A 24,301-nucleotide genomic window follows, 5' to 3' on the forward strand; every position below is an offset into this window, starting at 1 on the left:
CCAGTATAGTTTCACATTTCCCTTTGAAAAATCATTTAAAAACTTGCTGTTTCAGTATTTTTTGCACATACTATCAAGTCCAATTGGTTCAAAATGATAGTTACCAGCGGGAACTATAGACATGTCAGAGTATAATCCTTAGAGTCTCTTTGGTTTTGTCTCTTAGTGGGAGTGATAGCTTTCTCGGACTTTACAAAAGCAAATTGTTGTTGATGTGTCAGAAAATGTAAGCAAAAACATATTGGATGGCCCTGTCAGGCCTTTGAGTTGAAAGCTTTAGAGTTGATAAGAGATTGGTTCAGTGCATTGAAACAAACAAGTCTGATGTTAAAGGGGAAAATAAAATACAGTGGATTCTGGTTAATTGGGCCATCATTTAATCGGGACAGCTGTTTATTTGGAACAACTCTTGAAGCAAAAAAGCTAAATTGAGACAATAACCAGGATTTCCTTCATTTATTTGGGTCACTATGCTGCATAAATAGGGCAGGAGCCTGTTGCCAGTTTCTAACTGGCATCAGTCACATGCACTTGTGCAACCGTTAGACACTATACTGTGCTTAGAGTGACCAATATTTAAATAGCGTTAGTTGTGTGTGTTTGTGTTCAAAAAGCTCTGATCTTTGTCACTGATAGTTGGAGAGAAATGAGCAGCAAGCCAATTCAGAACTGTTTTCCTCACTGTGGTTTCAAGCATTCAGGCTTGGAGATGCCGGAAACGGCCAGGAGTGAAAATGAAACTATTTCACTACTTCAACAAGTTAATAATAATGCCAAAATTTGAAGGTATTGACAAACATCTTGAATGTTACAAGGAAAATGAAAATTTGGAGGATGCAATCATCTAAAGTATTGTATGAAGGTAGTCCAATATCAGCACTAGGTGGCTGCACTGATTTTGTTCACTTACAGTCAGTCAAAAGGACACGGGAGATGAATTCCTCTGTTGATAACTAATCAGAACTGATACCAGTACTGTAGAGACATTGGTAGTGCCCTAATTTGTTATGTATTTCATTTAGTACATAAATTGTTACTCAGATAAATGGTAGCTTTTTAATATCTTTTCGGTATTTCCATGAAACTTCGGCTAATTGGGGCTACCACTTAATAGTGCCAAGATGTACTGGTCCCGATGTGTTCCAATTAACCGGAATGCACTGTACTAAAATCTCCAAACTGAAACTGAAACTCTTCCAGTTCTAGAGGGGTGGCAGGAGCAACACACTCATCTGTGTACTCAAAGTTCTTATTTCTATTTCAACATTAGCATTGGCCTTCCATGTTTCTTGTACCTCAGCCTGCCAAAACAAAAAATATTATGCTGCAAGGAACAAGGAGTTCCTTTTCATGATTGCCCATGAGCCAGGAAGAACTAGAACAGTTCTACTCAACCTGATTAAGGATTGGATCTTTCCATGACCTGTGCTGAATCTGGTGTCCCTCAGAGTGCATTTAATCCTCATGGCCGTCTTGTAATGACCTCCACGGGTGCTCAGATTGTCACAACTCTTTCAGCTTTATCCATTTCTGAATAATCTAGCCCTCGCCTCTCTAATTCTTTCCTTGCATATATTTACCTTTCTGCCACCAGACAAGTTTCTTGGCTTTCCTTCAGCAATCCCTGAGGTAAACTTCCACAACGCAAAGCCTTCCACCACACCAACCCCTACCCATTCATCACTGCACTTATCCCTGATTCCCATGAAGGAATTCTGCATGTTTGTTTTGGGCTATGTTCAGTGTTATTGCAGAATTAACAAGGGATTTTGAGATGGGAGAATAATCTTTATAATAATCATTATAATCTTCTGCATTGTTTCTTATCAATACTTTGAACCATTCTTAATGAGACTCTCTTGCAGTTGATATTCTTAAAATTAATCTGTCGAACTTCTATTCCACATATCCTTTCTGGGCATATGCCAAGTACAGTAATATACATATTGCATATGTTTTCATCTCTAGAATAAATGAAGGAATTCTGTATAAAACTACCCTTTAGACAATATTAACACCACAGGATATGATACATACTAGAAAAAAATATATTGATGGAAGCAAAGCAATGCACACAAAATGCTGGAGGAACTCAGCAGGCCAGCCAGCATCTATGGGGAAACTGAGCAGTTGACATTTCGGACTGAAACCCTTCATCAGGACTGGGGAAAAAAGATGAGAAGTCAGAGTAAGAAGGTGGGGGAGGGGAGGAGGGAGTACAAGGTGGAAGGTGATAGGTGAAGCCTGGAGAATGAGAGGTGTTGAAGTAAAGAGCTGGGAAGTTGATTGGTGAAAGAGATAAAGGGCTGCATGAGGGGGAATCTGATAGGAGAAGGACGAAGACCATGGAGAAAGGGAAGGGGGAGGAGAACCAGAAGGAAGTGATGGGCAGGTAAGGAGATAAGGTGAAAGAGCGAAATGGGAATGGGTAATGTTGAAGGGGCAGCAATTCCCAGAAGTTCAAGAAATTGATGTTCATGCTATCATGTTGGAGGCTACCCAGATGGAATATAAAGTGTTGCTCCTCCAACCTCAGTGTGGCCTCATTGCATCAGTAGAGGAAGCCATGGACTGACATGTTGGAATAGGAAGGGGAAGTAGAACTGAAATGGGTGGCTATAGGGAGATCCCACTGCTTCTGGCGGATGGAGCAGAGGTGCTTGGCATAACGGTCTCCCAATCTATGTCGGGTCTCACTGATATATAGGAGGCCACATTGGAAGCACTGGATAGAGCAAATGATCCCAACAGACTCACAGGTGAAGTGTTGCCTCGGCTGGAAGGACTTTTTGGGGCTCTGAATAGTAGTGAGGGAGAAGGGTAGGGGCAAGTTTTTTCTCACTATGACTTCTCATCTTTTTTTTCCTTACTCTGACTCCTTACCTTTTTTTTCCATTCCTGAAGAAAGGTCTCAGCCTGAAACTTCAACTGTTTACTCTTTTCCATAGATGCTGCCTGACCTGCTGAGCTCCTCCAGCATTTTTTCTGTACTGTTTTGGATTTCCAGCATCTGCAGATGTTATCGTGTTGACTTGAGCAATCTTGCTACAACTTCTTTTTAATTTTTTTTAAAGAAGGATTTCATAAGTATAAATTGGAACAACAAATTGCAGATCTTGGAAATTCAAATCGGTAGCAGAAGTGCTAAAAATACTCAGCAGGTAAGGCTGCATCAATGGGGAAAGAAACAGAGTTAATATTTTAGATCAAGGACCCTTCATCAGAATGGGAAAAGTGAGAAAAGGTTTTAAGTTGTAGAAGAAAAGAGGTGATGGAAACAGAAGGGCTGTATGTGATTGGCTGTTGACTTTAAAGCCTAGCTGTCAGAGGCAGAAGACAAAGAAATAAACCAATTCAAACAAGGGATAAGTAAATCAACAGGGAGAAGAAAAAAAAGGATAGTTTTCAGAAATATTTAAGTTCAATATCCCAGGCCCTGTAACATACCCATGTAGGAAAAGAGAGATGCTGCTTTTAGTTAGACATCTCTGGAACAGTGTAGGAAGTCAAAGGCAAGGGTCGAAGCAGGAATGGGACTGAGCATTAATGACTTGGCATCTTAGGGCTGCCCTGGCAGACTGAACATAGGTGTTCTGAAAGCAACTGCTCAGTCTTCATTTGATTTCTATAACATAGAAGTCAATACATTCGGAACTACAAAAGCATCAGACTAAACCGATACAAATGCAAGTTAATGACTGCTCCGTCAGCGGAGGTGGTTGGAAAGGAGTAAGAAGTAAAAAGGCAAGTGTTGGCTGCTTGGAGGAGCATTATGAGAAAGGGAGTGGTTAGTAGACACTCAGGAAGAAGCCAAGGTACCACAGAGGGAACAGTTTGCTCAGAGTGGTAAGGAGAAGGGAAGAGGAATACGTATTGGGTGGTGGAATTCATTGAAGGTGGCTCTGGAGCTTGGTCTACTCGGTGTGTAGGCTGGTTTGGTAGAGAGTAAGGAGAAAGGGAACCCAATCTCTTTTCTGGCTGAGAGTGGCTGAGAACTGAAGTGCAGTGAAAGGATTTCATGGCTGATAGCTGAGTCACTTATGATAGAGCAGAAGTCACTGTTGTGAACATGGGGAAATAGCATGCAGGGTTAACTTGGATCAAGTAAAATCATAGACTAAAGGGGTCCAGTAAATCAGGCTTCTTAAGTTGATTTCGTACCCCGGTCCAGCGGTACGCGATAAGAAACCAGCACATTGCAATGTGCTCACAAAGAGTGCATTCTTAAACTTATAACTTTATGAACATTAAAATAACTTCCTTTACAGAAAGATAATCAACAAATTGTTTAATAATTTTAATAGGAAAAGTGTTTTATATATTAAAAAAAGGTTATGGGGTGAGAAATTTAAGCAATTTGTTCTTATTTTTTGCTTATTACTGACAAGCACATATCCTTCTGACATTAGGCAAACTGCTTACAGCTAAAACATTTATATGCAACTACATTTTCTAGATTTGTATCATGTTCCCTTCTATTTTTTGTTGTTAATTAAAATAAGTTCAGTGCCATAAATCCTTCTTTTGAACAATACATTAAATGTTTCAGTTTCATTATGGTCTTCTGTCTCTAATAAAACAATGTCACCCTGAAAATTCAGTTTCAAAAATTGCCAATAACACTACTGATTATAGTATTTTGATTAATAATTGAATAATGATACATTGTTGGATTTGTTTAACCAACTTAAAGCTTTTGAAAATTGATTTCAGTTAGATATGATGATATGGGCATCATAGAATAATGGTTCAAAGAAGATCACAGCTGGGAGCTTAACATCCAAGGGTACACATCTTATTGAAAGGATAGGCAGGTGGACAGAAGGGATGGGGTTGCTTTGTTCATAAAAAATGAAATCAAATCCTCAGAAAGAAGTGCCATGTAGATATAGAATCTTTTTGGGTAGAGTTAAGAAATTACAAGGGTAAAAAGACCCTGATGGAAGTCACATACAAGCCTCCGAACAGTGACCAGGATGTAAGGAATACATTAGAATGGGAGAAAGAAAAGGAATAGCGCAGTATTATGAAGATCATGTGGAATTTCAATACCCTGGTAAATTGGGAAAATCTGGTTGGTGCTGAGTACCAAAGGAAGGAATTTGTAGGATGCCTATGAAATGACATTTTAGAGTAGCTTGTGGTCAAGCCCACTAGAGAAAAGACAATTTTGGATGGGGTGCTGTTCAATGAACCAGATTTGATTAGGGAACTTAAGGTAAAGGAATCTCTAAGTGCCTGTGATAGAATTAACAGTAATATGATAGAATTTACCCTGCAGTTTAAAAAAGACAAACTAAAATTTGATGCATCAATATTACAGTTGAGTAAAGGTAACTACAAAGGCACGAGAGCGGAGCTGGCCAAAGATTATTGGATGAAGAAACTAGCAGAAATGGTTGGAGTTTCTGGGAGTAATTTGGAAGATACAGGATCAGTTCATCTCAAAGAAGAAGAAGCATTCAGAAGAGAGAATGAAGCAACCGTGGATGATAAGGAAGTCAAAGACAGCATAAAAGCAAAACAGAGGTCATACAATATAACAAAAAGTAGTTTGGTAACTAGAGGATTGAGAAACATTTAAAAAGCAAAGGTAGGCAATGGAAAATCAGTAAAAAAGGAAAGATAACATTTGGCGAGCCAATAACATAAACGAGTATTCCAAATGTTTTTACAGATATATAAAGTGTAAAGTAGAAGCAAGAGCACTTGAGAATGATGCTAGAGAAGTAGTAATGGGGGACAAAGAAATGGCAAATGAACTCAATAAATATTTTGCATCAGCCTTCATAGTGAAGGCAGTAGCAGCATGCTAGACATTTAAGAGTGTCAGGGGGCAGAGTTGAGTGTAGTCACTGTTACTAACAAGAGGTGCTTGGGAAGCTGAAACCTGGGAACATAGTGAAGCCACCTGTACCAGAGGGACTACACCCTTGGGTTCTGAAAGAGGTAGCTGAAGACAATGTGAAGGCATTAGCAGTGGTATTTCAAGGATTACTAGATTCTAGAATGGTTCTAGAGGACTGTAAAATTGCAAAAGTCAATCCATTCTTTGAGAAGGGAGGGAGGTAAAAGATAAGAAATTATATGTCCATTAGACTGCCTTGAGTTGTTGGGATTAGAGTCCATTACTAAGGATGTAGTTTTGGGGCATTTGGAAGCACACATAAAATAGGTTGAAGTCTGTAAGGCTTCCTTAAGGGAAAATCTTGCCTGACAAATCTGTTGGAAATCTTTGAGGAAATAACAGGCAGAATAGACAAAGGAGACTCAGTGAATGTTGCTTACTTACATTCTCAGAAGGCTTTTGACAAAGTGCACAAATGAGGCTGCTTAACAAAACAAGAACCCGTGGTATTTCAGAAAAAATACCAGCATGGACAGAAAATTGGCTGACTGGTAGAAGGCAAGGAGTGGGAATAAAGGGGACCTTTTCTGGTTAGCTGCCAGAGACTAGTGGTGTTTTGTAGTTATTGCTGCTGGGTCCGCTACTTTTCATATTGTATGTTAATGATCTGGATGACGGAGTTTGAGGATACATGGCATGTCACTAAAGACTCTTGAAAATCTCTATAGGGATACTGTGAGAAGCATTCGAACTGGTTGTTTCCTCATCTGGTACGGAGGGGACACTGAACAGAATAGGAAAACGCTGCAGAAATTGGCAAACTCAGCTGGGTTAATCATGGGCACAAACCCCCCCAAGCATCGAGGACATCTTCAAAAGGCAATGCCTCATAAAGGTGGCATCCATCATTAAGGACCCCATTTACCCAGGACATGCCCATTTCTCATTGCTACCATTAAGGAGGAAGTACAAGAGGCTGAAGACTCACACTCAAAGTTTTAGGAACCGCTTCTTCCCCACTGCCGTCAGATTTCTGAATGGTAATGAACCCATGAACACAACCTCACTATTTTGTTTTATTTCTTGCTCTCTTTTTGCACTAATTTAATTTAACTTAATATATGTGTAAGGGGTTTCTTCTTTTATGTTACTGATAAGAGGGTGTTACGAACCAATTGGGATAGATGTTACGCTTTCTGTGTGTCTGTAAGATATTGTGATGCGCGGGTTTTTGGGCAGAAGGCAGGAGAGAGAGACAGAGGATGGACAAGGTGCTGTGAGTCTGCTAACGGGGTTGGACCCCGTGCAGGAGTCCAAGGTCCAGGGTGTTGGGCGAGGCGAGGAGAGGAGATGGAGATGGACTCGTGTGGAGCGTCTGGTCGACCACCGTTGTTGGTCCCAGGCGGCTGGTCGAGGTGGTCTGAGGGGATCGCAGAGTGGAGAAGGAGGGTCCTGAGCTCCAACTGTTTGTGCATGAAGAGATTGAACTTTGATAAGTGTGGCACCTCTTATTTTCCTTTTATATTTTATTCTCTATTAATTATATAGTTCCAGTAATATCTATAAAGTGTAATCATTTAATCATATCTGGTGTATTGTCTGTTATGAGGGCAGCATGGGGTACATCACACAGCATCCGCACAAACTAATTACCCAGTTTGGTGGGGCCGAGGGCTGTTTCCCTAGACAACAGTGAGCTGAGCGACCCTGAGGCTGGCCAGGCGGGCTACATATGTATATTTCTTATTGTAATTTACAACTTTTTTTATTAGTTATTACAATGCACTCCTGCCACAAAACAACATATTTCACAACATATGCCAGTTATACTAAACCTGATTTTGATTCTGATTCTGGAATTGGTGGCTTTGTGGCCAAGTTTGTAGATGATACAAAGTTAGGCAGAGGAGCAGATAGTGTTGAGGAAGCAGGGATTCTGCAGAAGGACTTGGACAGATTAAGAGACGGGCAAAGAGGAGGAATGGTTAACAGTGTAACAAAGTGTATGCCATGCACTTTGGTTAAAGGTATAAATGCATAGACTATTTTCTAAACAGAGAGCACATTCAGAAATCAGAGATACAGAGGCATTTGGAAGCCCGAAAGCAGAATTCTCTAACGGTTAACTTGCAGTTTGAGTCAGTAGAAAGGCAGCAAATGCAACATTAGGATTAATTTCAAGATGACTAGAATATAAAAGCAATGATGTAAGGCTGAGGGGTTCTAAAGAATTGGTTCAACCACAGTGGGAGCATTGTGAGTGGCTTTGGGCCCCTTATCTAAGAAAGGATGTGCTGGCATTGTAGAGGTTCCAAAGGAGATTCATGAGAATGATCCTGGGAATGAAAGGGTTAACATATGAGAAGCGTTTGATGGAGTCTAATCTGAAAAAGGGGAATCTTATTGAAAATTATCAAATATTGGAAGTCCTAGATATGGTGGACATGGCAAGGATGTTTCCCATAGTTCGAGACCCAAGGACCAGAGGGGACAGCCTCGGAATACAAGGATATCCCTTTAAAAAAAGAGATTAGGAGGAATCTGTGAAGTTCTTTGCCACAAATGGTTCTGGACACCAAGTCATTGGGTATATTTAAAATGGAGATTGATACAATCTTGATTAATGAGGGCATCGAAGATTATGAGGAGAAGGCAGGAGAATGGAGCTGAGAGGGAAAATAAATCAGCTATGCTCAAATGGCGGAGTAGACCTGATGGGCCAAGTGGCCTAATTCTGCTCTTCTGTCTTATGGTATTATGGTAATATTTAGGTAGCCATTTTGGTAACAGCTCCACATGGAAGCCTTTGGTGAGTTATCAATTAAGCCCAATTATTTCTTTTTCCCCAGAATAAATACTTTTTTATGTTTACACATTTCCTATTTCAGGGAAGGACTTTAAAGGTTTTCTCCTTCCATATTTGCTATTGGGCATTGATTTTATTTTTTGTTGTTGAGTACATTTCTCAAGATGCTATTGGTATTTTGCCCAAATACAAGTTGTTCATGCATATGCATCAACTGGGAGTACTGGCAAGCTGCCAGCCCTCTGAGGCAATAATACGATCCTGACATAAGGTTGTGCTTTCAGAATTTGGAATAAACCTTTGATCAAAGTGATTCAGACACTGGACAATTAAACTCACTAAATCAACAGAGCAACCTCTTGTTTATTATGCATATTAAAATCAGGTGCAAATTTACTTAATGAGCTTTTTTCTACATTTATCACCTTGTCACAAGGAGAACTATCATTTGCAAACTTCAAAACGCACCAAGCATTACCTTTCTTCAAGTTGCTAATTAATATAGTCAGTGAGGCAAAACAGATCCCACTCTGCTTCACAGAGGGGAAATCAGATGAAACCAACTAATGTAGAATTATAAAACTGAATGAAGCATTTAAAACCACATCATTGCATGAATAATTGGTGTACATACATTATTACTTTTACCTAATCAAATGATGCAAAAAAATTAACTTTTTGAAAGCAACACAGTTCTGAGAATATTACAAATAAGTTTGTTCTTAATAAGTTTCTTTCCTATAAGAACCCATTTGTAATCACGGCTTACTTTTGTATCTCCACTACTTTCAAGTACTTGAGCTCATTTTGATGCATGCCAGCTCACAGATGAACTGAACTTACCATCATTATGTCCCTCACACAGCAGTTGCAAAAACCGAAACAAATCCCGAGTAAATTCATCATTCTGCAACACCTTGTCAGCTGGCAAGGTTGAAGAAAAATGAGAAGCGTACTGTTAAACATATATTTACGCTTAGCACACCAGTATAGAACCCATTTGTAATCAGGGCTTAATAAATGATGAATATTCACAACCTCACATGATAAAATTAATAAAAATAAAGATAAAATTACTATACATCACATTATTTTAAGTTGTGTTCTTATTTTTATTTTCAAGCTTTTTTTTGTGTTAGAACATTGGGTGAACAGGCACATTTTAGATTATATAGTCAATTTTAAACATTTTCATGTATATTCCCACACAGACTTAAATTATTGACTTTCTTATGTGTATCAATAAACAACAATAAAAACAAGTGCAAATCTAATACAAATACACACTTTGAAAATTGATGCTGTTAAAAACACACACACACAAAGCTCTAAAGTGCATCCGAACAGCATCCACAAGGATTTAAAATTAAATCAAACCATGTTAAGAAAATCATAACCTTTCTATTTGATTTATTTTAAAATGCATTCCTCATTGACAAACATCAGTTGTTGTCTGTAAGAATTCTAACAAACAAGCATTTTCAAATTATATTCAATGCAAGTCACAAAATAAGCATTTTCAATGGACAAGAAAAAAACTCTCTATTAACATCCATTGGCTATTAAAGGGTGATAATTCCAAATTTTAAAAAATATTAATATTGTATTAGTACTTTTTCTGGTGCACATTTAGTCAGTTTGCATTCAAAAATATCCACACCATGTATTTACCATGTTCACGAACAACGACTGTGGATCAATGGTTTAAAGGTTCGAGGGAGGAGAAAAGAATCTGAGTAAATGATTTATTATTAAATTATCCCAAATAAAATAACAAAACATTAGTCATAACAATATGAACTTGAAAGACAAGTTACATCCAACAATGAGAATGTCATAGTTATAAAATAATGAAGGTACAATTACAAAACTTAATTTGAATACATTTTTGTATTTCTGCTGTATAAACTTGTTACTGTTCTAATGACATGATAAAGTACATAGTTCTTACGTGTTCCATCTTCAGATACCATTCCCAAACCTTCTGCTTTGTTTTGTCTCTCAAAGGCATTCAAGTCAAGGATGCTAAAATTGCATAAATGAAAACAATGAACCAAGTGCAAGAGTTGCTTCTCTTATGGGGAGATTGAGTAATTATTAGATTGGACTGTTCGTTAAATGATATTCAATATATCACCACATTAAAGATCACATTGAAATAAAATATAACTAAGTTAACAGTAGATAGCACAGAGATGGGATTTTCAAAAAAACCCACTAGTGTGTCTGCTTCATCCCAATTCATATTTCATAGGTCTTCTTTGTCCAAGATTATACTTGGTTGGCTGAGATATTTGTATTATTTAGTTTTTGAAGGACACAACAATTTTATTGCACATCTCTCATTAGCCTGAAATTGTGTTGGGATGCCCTCTTCATCTGCTGAAACTGGATGGTCACTATGGGAGAAATTTGGTCACACAAACATATCAAGATGGTAACACATATATTATTTTCTGTAGGCATGCTGTCTTCCCTCAAAACCAAAGGATATTAATAAACTGAAAAGTAAAACTACATATGCTAAGAATATGAGATAGAAAGATAAGATTTTTTAAAAATACTCTGCAGGCCAGGAAGCATCTGTGGAGGAAGAAACAAAGGTCATCTCTGCTCTGCATTGGAAAAAACAAATGTGGATTGAGTGACAGGTTTGCAGGATATCTTTGCTATTAAATATAGAAGCCTGACCCTAAGCTTGCAGTTGCCTGTCACTTTATTGCTCTATTACTACCATTCTGGGTCTTTTGTGATTGGTCTGTGATAGTTTTTCAATAAACTCCAATCTAGGCTCAAGGAATTGTACTGGTTCATTTTCCAACTAGGCCTTCTGTTGGAATTCAGCATTGAATGGAACAATTTCAGATCATCAGCCTTTCTTGCATCAGAGCAGGTCAGCTTAGAGGTAACATCAGCTCAGCTTTATTTTCCCTCCACACCTACCAACTAATCTCCTGGTCTTTTCTGACATTCCCATTTACTCCAGGCTTCTGACAACTTCTGCATCCAGTACTTGGCATTTCCTGCATATGCTTCTCCTGTCCACTCTTCCTGTTCAGCTCACTCTATTTACATCTTTTCCAGATAGATTAGCTGCCATTATCAAGCCTTGTTCACCTTTTCAGAACTGACATAGAATTAAGTTACCTGCTGTCTCTATGTTGCTACTGTTCAAAGTCATTCCATTTGCTCTTTTCACTCTTCCCCTTTCTATGCAATTTAAAGTATCTTCTATTTTCTAACATTACCTGGTTCTGACCTAAAATATTAACTCTGTCTCACACACCAGCTGAAAATTAATAAACCCGCTTGTTATTAAAACCAGCATGCCAACTGCTTTTAAACACTTTTACTTTAGAAACATTTTTATCATGTTTCCTTATGCAAATAAATCACATTCACATTCTTAAACAGGAGGCTTGTATAGATTATCAGCCAGCACTCTAAAATTTTATATTTTAAAGGAGCTATATTGATGGTGATTGATATTGTTACTCAAATAGAATACCTTGTGATTTTTGGCCTGGTTATGCAAAACAAATGCTACAATTTGTGATGTGATGATATGTAAATTCCAAGGAAATATTAATCTGTGGAGTATTTTTAAATTATGAAACATCACTTTCAGAACCTCTGCATTTCAGGGAAATTCTGAACATGGTTGCACATCTGTTGATACTCTATCTATTGTGAAACTGTCATGATTATGAATTACAATGTCGCTTTCATGCTCTGGCACCATTAATCTACAGCGTATAATTACAAATCTCAGCAGTTTGGAATGTTTTAAACTACTACTGCAAAGTACCTCCAGAACTGATAACAAATGGGTGAGTGGTCCAAAGGCGTGCTACACACTTCACCAATATAAATGACTTTTAATACCCTGTAAGGTTCTACAGAACACTTAAAATGTGTCAAATTACTGCACTGTGGTACTAAAAGTTCCACAGCAATATTTTCAGGAAAAAAATAGACAATGAATCATAGATATGCTAAAACCATCCAGGTGCAATCCTACCTTTACTCAGAGAACAAAATCTTCAGAATTGCGTGAATAAGCAGGAATATATACAAACTAATAAACCTACAGAAAGGTGATTGCAAATTCAACACAACCCCATGAATATTTAGCTAATTTGGTTCGTTTACCTGCAGGATCGCATTAATCCAGACAGACTCCTGAAAAAGCCACTTTCCTTCTTCTCTTTCAAATAGTCCAACATTTTCTAAAGAAAAAGTATTTGGCTATGTGTTAAATAATTCGCAGATATGGTGTGTTTTTATTCACCTCCATAGCCTATGCTAAATAAATGCAATTAGTAGTTTCCTTCCGTATTTTATCATTCCTACCGGTGCAGTGATAGGGTTAGAGCCAACTTCACAGCTAATTTGCTTTATGTTTTATACCTTAATTAATGTCTTAAAAATAATAGTTTTTGTGCACAGATAAATAAGTCAGCCTACTTATAAACAAGATAGTTTTTTTTCCCAAATTTTATTCAAACTAGCACAGAGGCTTTAATTGCAAATATTGATTTACCCGCTGGACATCAGGGTTACCACCATTCAGAATGGCAATACCTAGCTTCAAGCTTGTGGTCACCATGGGGCTTAATACACCTGTTAAAACAATATAAAGTTATGAAGGATAATGGCAAAGACAAAGATAGAATAGTTAAATTAATACAATAGTAACAGAACAAAATTGTGTCCATCCATTCCTTGTACTTCAACCACAAAACACAATCTATATTCATAAGTGCTTTAGCAATATGGAAAAGTACAGCCAGTTGGTAAATAATCTGGCTTGGTGTCATGTTACCATGGTTATATTCTACCTTTGCTTGCACTAATCATCTGCAGAACCATCTCGGCTGCGGCACGTTGGTGAAGCCTTGCTTGCTGGTAAAGTGTCATTTGTTTCTCCAATTCCTTTTCCTTGTGGAACACAAATACAATCAATTTTAATGTACATTGCCAGGAAATATGCAGCTTTTAAAGGGGCTATTTGAGAATACAGTTTGTAATAATTCATAATGAAAGGGAAATATAACACAAAATATTTTTATCTGTACCATTGCAAACAAAATTCAGAATATATTTTTAAAACTTACTCATTTTAAAATAACTTTTAAATTTTCACAAGGGGCTTCAAAATGTGTTCTCAAAATGCCAGCTCTCAATCCCCAAAGCTTCCAGAACAAAATGAATTGGAGAGAACTGTTGAGGTTGTGTTCCATGAACTGATTTGACAGTAAGGGGCAGATGTACAATGCTATCGTCACTTTGCATAATCACCCCTAATATATCCTGTTTGATTAGCTTCCCTTGGGCAATCAAACTAATGGACTATAGTTTAACAAACCTGCGACATAAACCTTATTTTCTCATAAAGAACTTACTGTGATCAATGTAATGTAAATAAAATGATAACATTTGGTATTCCATTAAAGCCTTCTCCCATTTTGATTGTGAGGTACACAGACCAAATGTAAAGAAGTGTGGGCTTTAACTACCATATTACTGATGATTTAAGTAGACCAATACACACACATCCATAAGTGTCATGAGGCCAAACATGCCTTCAGATATTTCAGCCAGACTATCATGCTAAGGGTGGCCACACAGTGCAGGTTGCTGTTTTATGCTCTCCCATGTTTTCCTGTTCTACAGTGGCCATCACAATGAATTGCTCTCCCCAGGGTTCAGCAAATCAGTGATTTTCAATCAGTCCGGAACCCTCTTGCAACTGTTAGTGGGGTCCACATCGACACCATTTTTGCTGAAAACCAATCTAAAATTCTTTTGAAATACCATGTTCATGAGTATTTTTTTTGCAGGACATCTGACTAGTTAATAGTGCTAACTGTAGCATCTGTTTAGAATTATAAAGGTGCAATGCATTTTCTAAACAATTGAGTGATATTCATCACAGCATTTAATTGAATGGGTTGGTTTTCTGTCACTACACTGGGATAATTGCTTCAGTTTTGTTTTGCATAAACTGTATATTAGTGGTCTCCAACCATTTTAAGCCTAAGATTCCCTACCTCGACCTTATTGAAAGGCAAGATCGACCTATTAAGTCAATTAGTCACACGCATGCATACTGGGCAGAACAGACTGGAAGTAAAACCCCGCAACCCGGAAACAACCTCTCTTTACAAACGGCTTTCCATAGCGGGAGTATTGCTACATTACCATTATCTTAATTAGTATTACTGATTTTTATAATGCTCACATTACAACACCTTTAATTCTGTGTTTCATTATTTAATTTTATTTCAACACGAAAAATAAATGAATAAAAATGGACTGTTGTACTCAGTGTGATGACTGGAGCCGAATACTTTCTGCTAGTTCCCTGAAATTTGGCTCATAACTACAGGCAGCCAGTCTGAGACAGTCTGTGAGATGTCTGTCAGTAAGGCAGCTCCTGTACTTAGATTTCATAATTTTCATCTGCTGCAGCACAGCACCCTCGCAAACCTCCTGACAGACTAATATTTGAATGGACAGTTTCCTTTGTTAGACTGAATGTTGAATCTGCCATGTTTTTCGGGTGTTTTGAATAGGTAAGCTGTTACTGAGACACTAGTATAAGTTTCAGAGGTACGCAAGATAATGACACCACTGTTTTTTTGTTTCCTAGTTACTTACATTTGGGGAATGTTGGAATTTAAAGGGAGAGAAGTGTTGTAATGTGAACATTATAAAGATAAGTTAATACAAATTAGGATAATGGTAATATAGCAATACTCCTGCTACGCGGCTATGGAAAGCTGTTTGTAAAGAGAGGTTGCTTCCGGGTTGCAGGGTTTTACTTCCGGTCTTTCCTACCATGGTGCATGGTGGGGGAGCTATACACACAAGCGAACAGGGCAGAAAGAACGGAACTAAAACCCCGCAACCCGGAAACAACCTCTCTTTACAAACAGCTTTCCGTAGCTGGAGTATTGTTATATTACCTTTATCCTAATTAGTATTACTTATTTTTATAATGCTCACATTACAACGGTATTTGTGTATTTATTTATTTTTCATTTTTTTCGGGATCTACTGGGAAAGTCTCAAAGATCGACCGGTCGATCACTTTTAACCGGTTGGCAACCACTACTGTTGATTAACACGTCGTGGAGAAATGTCTTGGGAACTCAAAGACTCAGGATTTCGATGCCCACAATAGCAGAGTCCATTGTACATTACTACAAACCTTTTCATACTCCAGTATCACTGACATTATTGTCTATTTTTAGCACAACAAAAGCATATTATTTTAAAGAATTAGGCAATTTTGCAGAATGAACAAGCTCAATTTTTGACAACTTGCTTTTATCAACTTACTTCAAAACTTTTTTCTTTTTCTTCATCTTCTTCCTCAGCAACATGGCAGCTCTAAGCATTGAACCAAAAGATTAAAATTAGGTATTTTTGCTCAGCAAACCAGTCAAGCATTGTAATGTCTTTGTTAAAGAAAGTTTGCAAAAAAAAAAGCATTGGTTTCATTAGCATTATCATTTCTAACCTTAGTAGATTCCAAAATACAGATTTGTTCAAGCCAGAAAATGCATTACCATTTGAATAAGTTAAAGTCAATGACCACAACGCTGGTTGGTTATAAGGCTGGCATTTTAACCTCAATTATTGCACATTCTCTTGTCAGACCTTCTGCTATCTAGGAACAGATCAATCAAGTTTAACAATCAATGAGTTGAACCTAATTTTAAGTTTGATTCCACAGACACCATTGAGTTGGACTCCTTAGTACTGACAAGGACGGCTTTGTGGAAAAGAGGAGCAATGATATGATTATTGCAGCAATCTGCAATTTTCCAGAATCATTTTGTGTATTTTGAAGTTTCTATATCCTAGTAAATACCTAGTCAGCGACTGTACTCTCAAGTACATGAACAAAGCCAACTGGAGGGGAATGCAGGGGTACAAGCTCTTCAATCATCATCCAATTGAAGCACGCACAGCTCAAGTATCTGGACTCCATACATGCTTGCATCATAATTACAAGGCTGAACAGGTCAGGCCCTCCAGAAGCCACCGGGCTTCTGTAAATAGCAACAAATATAGACAACCCACTTCTGAAGCAGTGAGAGAGAGCGGAGGCCACAGATACCCTCTACTCCTCCTATCCATTGTTGGTTTTACACTGAAAATACTGGGAATATTCAGGAGATTAACTAACATGTGGAGGAAGAAATAGTGTTGATATGTCAGGTCAATAATTTTATTTTGACCTTTCAATAACTATTGTTGGTGCCTTATAAGTAGTAGTTCCTTTCCTTTTCTGAACGGCCTCTACACCATGGGTTAACCCCACCAATCTACCTGACACTCTGCTCAGCCCACCCACTATTATTATCCTGCAAACAAATCATTTTATTTACATTTCCCTTCAGAATTCATTCCTATTCAGGGCTTTTGCTATTCATATTTTAATCATTACACTCAGCTCCATTGACTAAAGCTGAGTAAAGCCTTTGTTAGTCTCCTTGTTGAGGCTTGGCTCTAAATTGTCATCATTAGGATAGTGTACATCTTTTCACAATTGATATTTAATTTTGTTTCCACCATAATCCAAGTGTCTGTTCATTTCCGCCCCTTTTCTTCATCTAATAGAAGCTAGAGGATGACTATTGGTGACTTTCCTCTGCACCCTGTCATCTGTATAATGGTGAACAAAACGGGACGTAGGAACAGTTTGAACAGTATGGCTTTAGCCAAAGAAACGCTTTACTTCTCCAACACTCCAGAGAGCTTACCTTTGCCATCATGTCAGCATATGCAAGGTATAAAGGGTCCTCTCCAATTGCACTGCAAACAGGTGAAATAGGGATTAATTAATTCTGCACTGTAGTCATATTTTATTGCATACAACTTCTGATAAAAACTGGATACTTTTGGTTAACATAATCATATAAATAGAATCTTATAAACAGTAGAAGATTCACAGACAAGAGAAAATCTGCTGATGCTGGAAGCCCAAGAAACACACACAAAGTGCTGGAGGAACTTAGCAGTCCAGGCTGAATTTATGGAAAAAGAGTCTGAGTCCCTTCATCAGAACCTGCCCGGCGTGCTGAGTTCCTCCAGCATTTTGCGTGTGTTGCAAAGATATAACTGTTGCAGCAGTTGCGATGACATTTTGCAAACATTCAGCGATACTGATATCTCAGATTTTAGGTCAGGATGAGCTCTTTGGGAAAAGAAGCAAAAATTTACGATGTGAAGAACAAAGTATTCATCACTTTCAGCACAATCTCATGAAACGAGAAGAAATGGGAATGGCAGTTACAAGCCTCTTTTCTGAAATTGAGTTCATACTTGTTGGCTATTGGCATCACTTCCTCCCTCACCTTGGAACGGCTTATTGAACCAAAGCTTGGGTTCATGACTGAGCAGCACAAATAATTGGGGAAGAAAATGACTATAATTTGAAAATTTCAGTATAATGTTGAGGTAGGCTCTCAGTCTCAAATCAAATATTATCAAAGGAATTTAGTTGTTCTGACAACAAAGGTAGTAATCTTGGGATTACTGCCTGTGCTACGCGACAGTGAGAGTAGGAATGCAATGAGATGTAGGATAAATGCGTGGCTGAGACATTGGAGCAAGGGGCAGAGATTCAGGTTTTTGGATCATTGGGACCACTATTGGCGCAGGCATGACCTGTACAAAGGGGACGGGTTACACTTGAATCATAGGGGGACCAATATCCTGGTGGGGAGATTTGCGAGGGCTACTGAGGTGACTTTAGACTAGAATGATTAGGGGGAGGGAATCAAATTAAGGAGACTAGGAGAAGGGAGGTTGATGTAGGGGAAAAAGACGAAGAAGACGATATCAAGGTTGTTTGCTCAATTAGGGATAAACAGAGAGTGAGAGGTGGAGAGTTTCTTAAATGCATCCATTTTAATGCTAGGAGCATTGTAAGAAAGGGGGATGAACTTGAGCATGGATGGATACCTGGAAATATGATGTTGTAGCTATTAGTGAAACGTGGTTGCAGGAGGGGTGTGATTGGCAACTAAATATTCCAGGATTTCGTTGCTTCAGGTGTGATAGAATAGGAGCGGCAAGAGGGGGAGGTGTTGCATTGCTTGTCAGAGATTATATAACAGCGATGCTCTGGCAGGATAGATTAGTGGACTCATCTAGGGAGGCTATTTGGGTGGAACTGAGGAATAGGAAAGGTGTTGTGACGCTTATAGGGGTGTATTATAGACCACCTAATGGGGACCGAGAACTGGAAGAGCAAATTTGTAAGGAGACAGCAGATATTTTAGTAAGCACAAAGTTGTGATAGTGGGAGATTTTAATTTTCCACACATAGACTGGAAAGCCCATTCTGTAAAAGGGCTGGATAGTTTGGAGTTTGTAAAATGTGCGCAGGATAGTTTTTTGAAGCAATACATAGAGGTACCAACTAGAGAAGGGGCAGTGTTGGATCTCCTGTTAGGGAATGAGACAGGGCAGGTGATGGAGGTATGTGTTGGGGAGCACTTCGGGTCCAGTGATCACAATGCAATTAGTTTCAGTGTAATTATGGAGAGGGATAGGACTAGACCTAGGATGGAGATTTTTGATTGTAGAAAGGCTAACTTTGAGGAGATGCGAAAGGATTTAGGAGTGGATTGGGAAAGTTTGTTTTATGGGAAGGATGTAACAGAGAAATGGAGGTCATTTAAAGGTGAAATTTTGAGGGTTCAGAATCTTTATGTTCCTGTTAGGTTGAAAGGAAAGGTTGAAAGTTTGAGAGAGCCATGGGTTCAAGAGATATTAGAAACTTGGTTCAGAAAAAGAGAGGGATCTTCAATAAATATAGGCAGCTTGGAGTTAATGAAGTACTCGAGGAATATAAAGAATATAAAAAGAATCTTGAGAAAGAAATTAGAAGAGCTAAAAGAAGATACGAGGCTGCTTTGGCAAGTAAGGTGAAAATAAATCCAAAGGGTTTCTACAGTTATGTTAGTGGCAAAAGGATAGTGAGGAATAAAATTGGTCCCTTGGAGAATCAGAGTGGACAGCTATGTGCGGAGCCAAAAGAGATGGGGGAGATTTTGAACAATTTCTTTCCTTCAGTATTCAGTCAGGAGAAGGATATTGGATTGTGTAAGGTAAAGGAAACAAGTAGGGTAGCTATGGAAAGTATGACAATTAAAGAAGAGGAAGTACTGGCACTTTTAAGGAATAAAGTGGATAAGTCTCTGGGTCCAGACAAGATATTCCCTAGGACTTTGAGGGAAGTTAGTGTAGAAATAGCAGGGGCTCTGACAGAAATATTTCAAATGTCATTAGAAACGGAAATGGTGCTGGAGGATTGTCGTATTGCTCATGTGGTTCCATTGTTTAAAAAGGGTTCTAAGAGTAAACCTGGCAATTATTGGCCTGTGAGTTTGACGTCAGTGGTGGGTAAATTGATGGAAAGTATTCTTAGAGATGGTATATATAATTTTCTGGATAGACAGGGTCTGATTAGGAACAGTCAACATGGATTTGTGCGTGGAAGGTCATGTTTGACAAATCTTATTGAATTTTTTGAAGAGGTTACTAAGAAAGTTGACGAGGGTAAAACGGTGGATGTTGTCTATATGGACTTCAGTAAGGCCTTTAACAAGGTTCCACATGGAAGGTTAGTTAGGAAAGTTCAATCATAAGGCATTAATATGGAAGTAGTAAAATGGATTCAGCAGTGGCTGGATGGGAGATGCTAGAGAGTAGTGGTGGATAACTGTGTGTCAGATTGGAGGACGGTGTGTAGCGGTGTGCCTCAGGGATCTGTACTGGGTCCAATGTTGTTTGTAATACATATTAATGATCTGGATGATGGGGTGGTAAATTGGATTAGTAATTATGCAGATGATACTAAGATAGGTGGTGTTGTGGATGATGAGGTAGGTTTTCAAAACTTGCAGAGAGATTTAGGCCAGTTAGAAGAGTGGGCTGAAAGATGGAAGATGGAGTTTAATGCTGATAAATGTGAGGTGCTACATTTTGGTAGGACTAATCAAAATAAGACATACATGGTAAATGGTAGGGCATTAAAGAATGCTTTAGAACAGAGGGATCTAGGAATGATGGTGCATAGTTCCCTGAAGATGGAATCTCATGTGGATAGGGTGGTGAAGAAAGCTTTTGGTTTGCTGGCCTTTATTAATCAGAGCATTGAGTATAGGAATTGGGATGTAATGGTTTGAATTTGTATAAGGCATTGGTAAGGCCAAATCAGGAGTATTGTGTACAGTTCTGGTCACCGAATTATAGGAAAGATGTCAATAAAATTGAGGGAGTACAGAGGAGGTTTACTAAAATGTTGCCTGGGTTTCATCTCCTAAGTTACAGAGAAAGGTTGAACAAGTTAGGTCTTTATTCTTTGCAGTGCAGAAGGTTGAGGGGGGACTTGATAGAGGTGTTTAAAATTATGAGGGGGTTTGATAGAGTTGACGTGGTTAGACTTTTTCCATTGAGAGTGGGGAAGATTCAAACAAGAGGACATGGGTTGAGAAATAGAGGACAAAATTTTAGGGGTAACATGAGGGGGAACTTCTTTATTCAGAGAGTGGTAGTTGTGTGGAATGAGCTTCCAGCAGAAATTGTTGAGGCAGATTCTATGTTGTCGTTTGAAGTTAAATTGGATAGATATATGGGCAGGAAAGGAATGGAGGGTTATGCGCTGAGTGCAGGTTGGTGGGACTAGGATAGAGTAAGAGTTTGGCATGGACTAGAAGGGCCGAGATGGTCTGTTTCCATGCTGTAATTGTTATATGGTTATATGGTTAATATCCCAGAAAAAGCCAATGAAAAATGCAACCTGGAGTCACTTGAAGCAAAGGCAAGACTAAATTAAACTGCAGAAATAAAGTGGATGACTACTGAACATACTTAGCTTGTCTTCATAGAACATTATATAAGCAATATACAACAATATTGAGAAGAATTAGGCTTCAATGAGTGTGAAGAATTTTCTGTAATCTGAGAAAGCACTAGTTACATTATTAGGGTAAAAAGACCACAGCTCCCCAGACCCAAATTGCTTACATCCTATGGTTCTGACAGAAGTGGCTGCAAAGACAATGGATTCACTTGTGCAATTTTCCAAAGTTATTTAGACTTGGAAACTGTGCCAATTGATTTGAAGGATGCCAATGGGATATCTCTTCTACAAAGGAGGAGTATAACATGGAACATCTTGCTAGACGTATTCAAATATTTGAAAACTGGACACTTTGAAAATCATAATACATTAAAATGGGGTTAACGTGATTGTATAAATGGAACTAATGTTTGGCAAATATAATCTGGATCTTTGTGTTTGTAATGAGCTAAGATACAAAGGGAAAAACTAGTGGCTGTGGTATACATAGATTTGCTAAAGACATTTGATCTAGTAACAGACAAAAGCTTATTGTATAAAATAATAACTCAGGAGTTTATGGGCTGCATATGAGCATAATGGCAATGGAATGCTTCAAAGATGAGTACTGAACCCTCAACTATTTATTAGTAATGGTTGAAATGTATTCCGGTTTGCTAGCATCACAAGATATTGTAAAACAGGAGAGTGAGAAAGTGAGTTTGCAGTGGAGATGCAGAGAAACACAGAATGATAAAGTACGTGGGCTGAGGTTGCAGGAGGAGTACAATGTAGGGGAAGCACAAGGTTAGTCACTTTGACAGGAGTAAAAAAGTGGAATATTTTAAAACAATAGGATGGATGAACACAAAATTAACAGGCAGCTACATCAGTTGACCTACTATGTTGGGCTTCATGGTGACAAGGTTGTAGGAGAAGAGTGAAGAAGTCTCCAGGGCCACACCTGGATCAGCAAGTATAGGTCTGGTCATTGAGTTCCTGATATTTTGATTGCAGGGAAGAAAGGCCTGTCCAGTGGAGAGAGATAGTACAGAATGTACCCACCCTCTTGGCAGTTTTAGAGGAATAAGCCGTAACCTCACTGAAGCACAAACGATGCTGAGAGGGAGTGGCAAGACTGAATGCTAAGCAGCTGTGCCTTCCAACTGTAAGGTCCAGAATTTATTGACCACATTATCAGGACAAACTATCGATCACTTAGGATCATACTAGGAGAAATCTCTTTACTCAACAGGTAGTGCACCATATATATTTTTTTACCTCAGCTGTTGAGATCAATATTTTGATGAATTAGGAAAATGGGAACAGATAAGAAATTTGAATTGAGGCAAAGGATCCAGCATAACGTTTTGGAAGATGAGGCAGGTTCAATGGAACTAATCATCTATTTACGCTTCTATTTCTTATTTCTTACATTGCTGAATACACTTCATGAGAGATTATCTTATTACAAGCTGGAAGAACAGTGGGCAACAAAACACAAGACACATTTATAAATTCCCTGAACACAGAAGTATTTCCCCCTAATTTCCAATTCAGCTACCTTTTATAACATCAATATAGATTACTTTACAAAAGTAGAGCAAGTTCCTTATTGTACCTTCGTTCAGTGAGGGCAGTACGACTGAAGTGTAGTATAAGCTGATGAAGTGGGTCAGGTGTCTTCTCGGACTCTTCCTCCTCCTCTTCTGATGCAGTTGTGGATTTCTAAGCACATTTAAAGGTTTGTTTTTGTCTAAATCGTTGCAACAACTTCAAAAACTAAAGCTAGTGTATATTGTTACAAGAACAGTCATGTTTGGTATCTATTTAAAATTATTAAGCAATGGTGTTAACTTGAAATATGAAAACAAAGTAAGTAAAAGAGAGCCAAAACAGTATAATGTTTTGTATTAGCTTTTCATCTAAAAACAAAGAGAAAGGATTTCAATCATAGGCTTTCTATCTACTGTGTTTTAGTGTATACATTAAGCACATTAGAGGATTATCATGAGGTTCAAAGTGAGTAAAATAAAATCTCAATAGTTTGAAAGGTATTTTGAAAAGGTCACCTACAATGCATGCTCATACAGTATATTAGACAGTATGAATGTAGTTTAGTTAAAGTTAAAACACATTACTTTGACAGTGCTGGCGAAACAGAGAAGTGTTGCGGAAAGAACATTGTTGCATATAGTTTATGATAAAACTTGAGAAATTTTCACCTACAGAGTCCAGTCAACATTGGACCTGTGGCAAAAGGCCAGGAAAAGGCGTGAAATAAATCCTTGTGTGTGTAGTTGCCAAGCCCTCTAACACTGGGGTGAAATGTATTTACATTATTCAGGTCAGATATTTAATTGTTCCCCCTGCTGGGAATCAGGCTTGGGTTATTAGGAACAGCTCAGCACACTGGCTTCTCACACCACTCTGCATGACAGCATATTTATCTCAGTAATGGGACACCAGACTCCATCAGGAGCATTCCGTTTTAAACAGACAGATCAGGCTCCAACTTCATAATCAATCATATCTTCTCTTTAACCTTCCCTTGAGTCACAGGAATCTGGGTTCTCCAAGGGAGCCGAGGATTCTTTTGCTCTCACGTTTTTCTCCCTTTAATTCCTGTGACAGATTCTATCCTCACCTCCCCCACCCCCCAGTTTCGTCACCCTACTATTGCCATGAGTAACGTGACATGTTCAGGTCTGTTGTGTGTGGCTTCCTGCAGTAGTGTCATGCTGTCTTGCAATTATGTTCAGCAATCGAACCAACTATG

The 24,301-nt window shown here is 38.4% G+C and overlaps 1 protein-coding gene across 7 annotated transcripts in view; it reads right to left on the minus strand.

The window, feature by feature from the left end:
* Nucleotides 1-24,301, minus strand: part of ryr3 (ryanodine receptor 3) — a 380,802-nt gene that overhangs the window by 49,546 nt on the left and 306,955 nt on the right. For all 7 annotated transcript variants that reach the window (XM_072266800.1, XM_072266764.1, XM_072266754.1 and 4 more), the window contains 9 exons: nt 23,144-23,250; nt 17,432-17,483; nt 16,002-16,052; nt 13,496-13,595; nt 13,198-13,277; nt 12,807-12,883; nt 10,606-10,679; nt 10,326-10,343; nt 9,498-9,578 (listed from right to left, as the gene is read on the minus strand). In XM_072266800.1, the coding sequence (XP_072122901.1) occupies nt 9,498-9,578; nt 10,326-10,343; nt 10,606-10,679; nt 12,807-12,883; nt 13,198-13,277; nt 13,496-13,595; nt 16,002-16,052; nt 17,432-17,483; nt 23,144-23,250 (640 nt within the window). The remainder of the gene's footprint in view (nt 1-9,497; nt 9,579-10,325; nt 10,344-10,605; nt 10,680-12,806; nt 12,884-13,197; nt 13,278-13,495; nt 13,596-16,001; nt 16,053-17,431; nt 17,484-23,143; nt 23,251-24,301) is intronic.

Source organism: Mobula birostris, chromosome 1 (assembly GCF_030028105.1).
Source record: "Mobula birostris isolate sMobBir1 chromosome 1, sMobBir1.hap1, whole genome shotgun sequence".
NCBI lineage: Eukaryota > Metazoa > Chordata > Chondrichthyes > Myliobatiformes > Myliobatidae > Mobula > Mobula birostris.